The sequence below is a fragment of the Zingiber officinale genome, chromosome 5A, assembly GCF_018446385.1.
Source record: "Zingiber officinale cultivar Zhangliang chromosome 5A, Zo_v1.1, whole genome shotgun sequence".
NCBI classification, from domain to species: domain Eukaryota; kingdom Viridiplantae; phylum Streptophyta; class Magnoliopsida; order Zingiberales; family Zingiberaceae; genus Zingiber; species Zingiber officinale.
The window spans coordinates 60400772-60407331 of record NC_055994.1 but is presented as its reverse complement, the minus strand read 5'-3'; the positions used below and the strand labels follow the sequence as shown (position 1 = coordinate 60407331).

The 6560-nt window shown below is 32.8% G+C and overlaps 1 protein-coding gene across 1 annotated transcript; it reads right to left on the bottom strand.

Annotated features, from left to right (window-relative positions):
• Positions 1–1456: 1456 nt before the first annotated feature.
• LOC121979594 (probable protein S-acyltransferase 22) lies at positions 1457–2714 on the bottom strand. The gene is made up of 4 exons (XM_042531588.1): positions 2636–2714; positions 2286–2414; positions 2109–2189; positions 1457–1771 (listed from the first exon to the last, which is right to left on the bottom strand). Exons 1-4 carry the CDS (start codon positions 2654–2656, stop codon positions 1457–1459), a joined length of 546 nt encoding a protein of 181 aa, XP_042387522.1. The 5' UTR covers positions 2657–2714.
• Positions 2715–6560: the final 3846 nt, after the last annotated feature.

The window sequence follows — 6560 nt, the reverse complement described above, 5'->3', positions numbered from 1 at the left end:
CAAAATTTACATATAATTGAATATCCACAACCACAATCATTTTTATAATAAGACTATTTAACAAATAAATAAAACTTTATATTATACAAACAAAATGTATACATATTGATCCACAAATTAAATTTGTATCATACAAGTTATCCTTAACTTCATGACAATAATTTTTCAAACACACAAGTTTTACAAAACCTCATCATTGACTAACCGCTGTTGTTGGTGTCCATCGCATGGAATTGCTTCTTTAAGTCCAGCAATCTCTTCTTCTGAAAGGCTTTCAGCTATCACTCTTAGACGAGCCATCTTCTTCAACTTGTCATCAGCACACCTGGGGTTGTAGGCAATCAAGAAATTTTGTATGAAAACTTTCATACATGTAAATCTCGTACTAAATAATATGTCAATGTTATATATACATGTAATTCATACCGTAAGTGTGTTTATATCGTAACTGACAAGTTTTCTTTAGGGCCAACTTCTACTCAAGCTCTTTAAACACTGCATCAAAATAAAAAAATTGGCATTAGTTCTGTGCTAAATGAAAATCATATTTAGAGGAAAAAGCGGGAGTGCTGTAGATGGATATATTAACCAAGCATATTAATGTTTGACCTGTCTTTACAAGTTCTAAGCATATATATTAACTAAGCGGGAGTGCTGTAGACTTCGAACCAAGTAAAAATAAACTGTGTTAGCAATTGTTTTTACTTAACTTATATTCTGCTGCATTTTACTCAATTGTTTTTAAACGAACGTGAAAAAGCAACGAGTGCTATTGACATTAATTTTGAACTAGAATTAATTTTGAACTAGAATTTCTGTAATAGAATCTAACTTAAGTTATACCATGAGATTGACAATTATTTACACAATTGAGCTGAAGCAAGGTAAAAGTTCAACTTGACATGACACATTCACAGTCCCAAAATCGAGGACGACATTCTATTCCCTTCCAACACCCATGCGTCATGGAAATATATATATTAACAAACTGTAGACATTATCCTACTATCAAATTCTCAGAAGTCAGAAGTTGGCAATGGAAATGTGAATGCAGTTCAATTTATGAATAGCTAATGATCAACTAAGTTGATTTTGGTTAGCTTTCCAGCGAGAGCTTGAATAAGAAATCGCATGCAGTTTACAAGATTCTTAGTTCACGAAATTCCATAAAAACGGGTTAATTATAACAACATTAACTACCCATATTAAAAGATATATTGCATCTTTCAAAATAGGTTCACAAGAAACAAATCATCTAAAGAGGTCAATGCATGAAAACAAAATTCAAACAGCACACACCTAAGTTCGCTAACCATTGAACCAAGTGTACAATAAGCAAGTGGATTACATTTGTTATTTCAATTTTTATTCAAAAATACGATAATGATGAATAAGGAGAAATGAATGAAGTGCTGATAAAGATTTACAACTAGGCTTTTTTACCAAAAAAAAACTTTTAATTAAATGGATTTGCCTCGTACAGTAAAAAAAATCTTATTAAAAGGTTTTTCAAAAATAATCTTAACCATGGTAAATTACATTCACAATAACTTTCTAAATAATGAAAGTATGATACCTGATCCTCAAGGAATAATCTTGGCGGAGTACACCATGCACCCCGATGGAATTGATTGAAAGAACTGGTGCTGCTTAGTCCAGTAAAAGAGCTCACTTGGGACATTTGCGGACTTTGCTGCCCACCAACAGCAAGTTCCTCCTGCTCCCGATCTTGCTCCCTCAAAGCAATAATGTAATCATAGGTGCTGATTCCCTGTAAGCGCATCCATGTAGAGTAGCATGAGCTAGTTAAAGTGTCAATTTTCTCCAGAATTGATGAATAAACAACACCATATCGTTCAAATTCTACTATTTGTTTTCCACTATGGAAAATCTATCAGTTAAATAACAAGCTGTAATAGTTCAGTTGGATAATAAGTTTCAGTAATGCTCAGTGTATGGATGAATGCAAAGAATTTGAAAATATAAAAGATATATTCCTTGAAATAGAGATATTTGACCGGATACATAGGTTTGTTTTATATAAATGTAGGAGCTGTGTAACTGGTAGTGTTTGCTGTGTCACAAGTAGAAATATGAAAGTAGTGTACCTTTTTTATTAAAAGAATATGGAAGAAGAAAAGTTGTGCAACTGGAAGAGTAGCAACCATGGCTAATAAAGTGCACACAGCCTGCATTATAGAGACATTATCAAATTAGTATCAGAACCTTGAAAAATCCTCATTATGATGTGTGATTTTCATTCATTTTCTCTTCTGAGTACTCACCACCACAATGATAAAGGGTGCCAAGGAAAAGCTACTACCCAGCTTTGAAACAATTTCAGCAGAAAATCTCCTTCTCTCAACAAAACACAGTATCAGCACAAGCATCCCAACAGCCCACTGCAGAATAAGCTGGCCCAAGGTGCACAAAGCATGGAGACCAATCAATAGTCAATCAGAATGAAAAGGACCTGACATAAAATGCATTCTATGTATCAGGTCCTTCACGTACTAAGAAAATAGTATCTTCTAAGTTGATGCACACAGATGATAAATCTACACTAAGAAAATAGTGTCAATCACTATGATTAATGAATACAACTATTGGAATGGTAGGAAATATTTGTGCTTACCAAGAGAAGAGCAAACACCATGAGGATGAAGAACCTTTTGTAATTTTTTCTTCCTATGCAGTTATTGATCCACTACTAGGAAAGATGAATACTGCATATTACTACAAGATAACAAAACATATAAGGTTGTGAATGGAGAAAACCCTCACCCTGCAATGATGATCAAAGCCATCAACGCATTTGTCACAGACTCTACAATGCTTACTATATTTTAGAACCTGCAATACAAACAGATAGAAATCATTAGAGAAAAACCAAGTTAATATAAAGCACATAAGAACTTTATTTTCTTGAAAAGATTGTGTGGCTCATCGTAAATGAGATCTCTATCACCTTTCTCCCTAATAACCAATATTCTGAATTATCCATCTTTTATGGTTATGCATTTTTCCAAAGGCCATCTGATCAAGCAATCAAAAAAAGTAAATTACTCATCTTACTGTCCTATTCTTTTTAAGACATCCTACCCCACCACATGAGAAGCACCCACATTGTTTTGGTTAGCCTAGAAATTTGCAACTTATCACCTCGAATCCCAACGGTGGCATCACTCTGAATTATTGCACAACTTCTCCATCCATAGCAATCCAAACACCAGAACACGAAATGGCGAAGAATCTGCCGTGAGCAATCTGCTTGAACAAGGTAATCATGCAGCGTTGGAACTCTGTCGTGAGCATCAAAGACCAAATATTACCAAATATTAAGATCACTGAAAAACCAAATAATACCTTATTTTTAACAGCTATCTAGAGGATCTGGCTTTTTGACTTGAAGCTGGTTCAAAGAAGACAAATCAAATATACAAATACTAAGATGAAAGCATAATGAAGTAGTTAACTTTTTCTACTTTACCTGATTATAAGATCTACAGCTTCTTGCTCAGTATTTTGCTGCACGAGTAATTATTAGAAAAACAAACCCAATAGTGGAACAAAAGCTAGATAAAGAAACTAGATAATTTACACTGACAGAACTTTACAGAATAACATATAATACATTGCTTTGTACTTGCATATTAATCCAGAAAACATCCTTTCACCTAAGTGACAATTTTTCCAAAACATCATCATTCACAAAACATCATCATTCACTAAAAATTTTCACAAGTTTTTAAACTTCAGTGACAACTTTTCTTTGGGGTCAACTGCTCAAGGTCGATCTGGTAACTATGCACTGCATCAAAAAAATTGGCATTAACTATGATTCCACCAAAAAAAACCACCATTCCATGAACTTAAATCTAAATAGAATTATGGCAACTATCATTCCATACCTATTCATAAATATGATCTTGTATGCACTCCGCCAACTCGGACCGAACCTCATCAATTTGTTCACGAGAGTACCCTATTTTTGTGAACTGTGAGCATACACAATTTATGTTAATGGAAAAAATAATCAACACTGATCACTTTGCAATTTTAAATAGTTTATGTCAAATAATTTGAGATAAGCTAAATAATGTTACTATTGATTGCAGCGAATCTCTCTCAATAGTCTCAACTTCTTCAATAATTTCTCTCATAAATCGCATCACAAAAAAACCACATTGTTTCGCATCCGGTTGTTGAGGAGCCTATATATAGTAATTAGAGTCAAATTGTTAATGAAAATTATACACATTACAATATATGTTAAACAAAAGTACACATACCTTAACTACTTCCCACTTAACATTTTTCCTACCTTTCCTTCCCTTGGTTGAATTAAACAATTTTAAGGCCCTTCATACGTTAAGAATATTTGTTAAATAAGATTTTTATTATAATAAATATTTACTAAAAGAAATCTGAACTCACATTTCCATTACGTATTTTGAATCATCATCGCGAATGCGGCAACTTAGGGAATCCAGCAAGTAAATAGCATCCTTGTAAGGTTCAATAACACTAAGATTCCAATGGAAACTAGGCAAATACATAGGATTAGATCATAAAATTGAATAAATTATCGAAAGGAAGCAATTGAAAGTGATGTTTTACTTCTTGCTTACCCGACATTACATGGCACTAACACTAGTTGATCTGTTGATGCACTTGTCAGCTTATCTGCTAAAAGAGTTGCCCTTTGATTCAGGGTTTCAAGCTTAACTGATTTGTCTTGTGCCGTTTTTGCCAGATATGGGAGTTTGTGAGGATTCATAAATCTGAATTTCTTTGTCTTGGTATCTTTCACCATCTTTTTATACAGACACCTATCATTGCAAAGAAAAAAATATTTAGATACTAAATAATAAAATTTAGATACAAAACACTCATAATAAGTTGGAAAAAATAATGATCACTCATAACACTAAGTTATGGCTGATGATAGTAACATCCATACATGAGAACTTACTATGAACAATCTTGCATATTAAACATACCAGAAATGTATACATGCAAATTCTTTTATTTCTTGAGGACAAGCACATTTAAGATACTTAAAAATATACAAGAAAAAAGATATGAGCAAAGTACTTCCTGTCTAGAAGAACAAATGGCAGAAGGCAAACATTAAGGGCCGGTTGAAAATGAATGAGCTATATTTATGTAAAGTGTACCACATCAATTGATATTAGTAAACCTCTCAATAGAAATGATGAACTATTAACTTAATGAGAATAACATGGTATGAGAAAATTACTAGAAGTTGAATTTTTCAAGAGTAAACTTGTTCACACAACAATATTAGTAAACTTCTTGCAGTTCAAATCAGGGATTTTCTGTCTTGCTAGATATTAGAATTTCCCAGCAAACATAAAGCAATGCAGTAATTTCCCAGCATAAGTAAAGCAATGCAGTTGCAACTGAGAAAATAATATTTAGATACTAAATAATAAAATTTAGATACAAAACAATCATGTGGATTAAAAAATAATGATCACTCATAATAAGTTGGTGAAATTGTAACAATAAACCATAATAAGTTGCTAAAATTGGGAAGCAAACATGTGATGAAAAAGTTGCTGAAATTGCTTAAATAAACTTACTTACCATATGTAGGCAACGATCAAATTTCCTGAAATTGGCTCCAAATGATACAAAGAATTGATGTCCTCAAGGTCAAGAAAAAGTTCACAATCTTCATCAAACACTTCATTATCTAAGCACATTGATATACATTTTCCTCCATCTAGAGCATGCTTACTGTAACAATATAACATATGTAATGCTCTTGGGACACTTGTTGACAAAGTAGGTTTTGATTTTTTTCGTTCAAACTTCTTCCTTCTAGGCTTCTAATAATTTCAAATATAAACAAGTTAGATAGCTAGGTTGAATAATAATAAAGTGGCAATATAATTAGAAATATAATAATAAAGTGACAATATAATTAGAAATATAATATCTCATATACCTCATCTTGCTTCACAATCTGCTGTTCAGGCCAAGCCACAACAGTTCCTATGGCATCACCAATTACTTCACATTCACTTGGAATTGGATATGGCAAAGGAGCGGATTTGTCCACTGCTTGATCAATGGAGACTCGAATGCAATTCTTGGGAAATGGAATACCATGAAGCATTTTTTCCATGCCATTGAAACAAACAATTGTACCATATGCAACAATATTTGAGCAAGATTCCAATGTCAATGCAACTGATTGACCCTAAAATATTAAAAAAAAACATGTTGATTATATTTAGTTTATAATGCTATAATAATAATGAATATCACTATAACTTGTATTTTACCTGTAAAACTTCGTCTTTACCTACAATCTGTACGTCATCTTCTTCAATATTCTTCTGATGAAACTTCACCGAGCAACTGCCTTTGTCATCAATTGAATTGTCCCATGCACCCCTTTTATGCATTAATGCTTCAAGTTTTTGGATGCGTACATCTTGTTCTAAAATTTGCATCTTCGCCTCCTTCAACTCCCTTTTATGCTCAGCGATTATATCTAGGGTAACATCATATTTCTTCCTTGTTCT

Coding starts and splice junctions, on each gene's coding strand:
- LOC121979594 (XM_042531588.1), bottom strand. CDS start 2,656: ATGGTGTTTGCTCTTCTCTTG. Junction 2,415..2,635: donor TGGTGTTTGCTCTTCTCTTG/GTAAGCACAAAT, acceptor ACCTTGGGCCAG/CTTATTCTGCAGTGGGCTGT. Junction 1,772..2,108: donor ATATTCTTTTAATAAAAAAG/GTACACTACTTT, acceptor ATGCGCTTACAG/GGAATCAGCACCTATGATTA.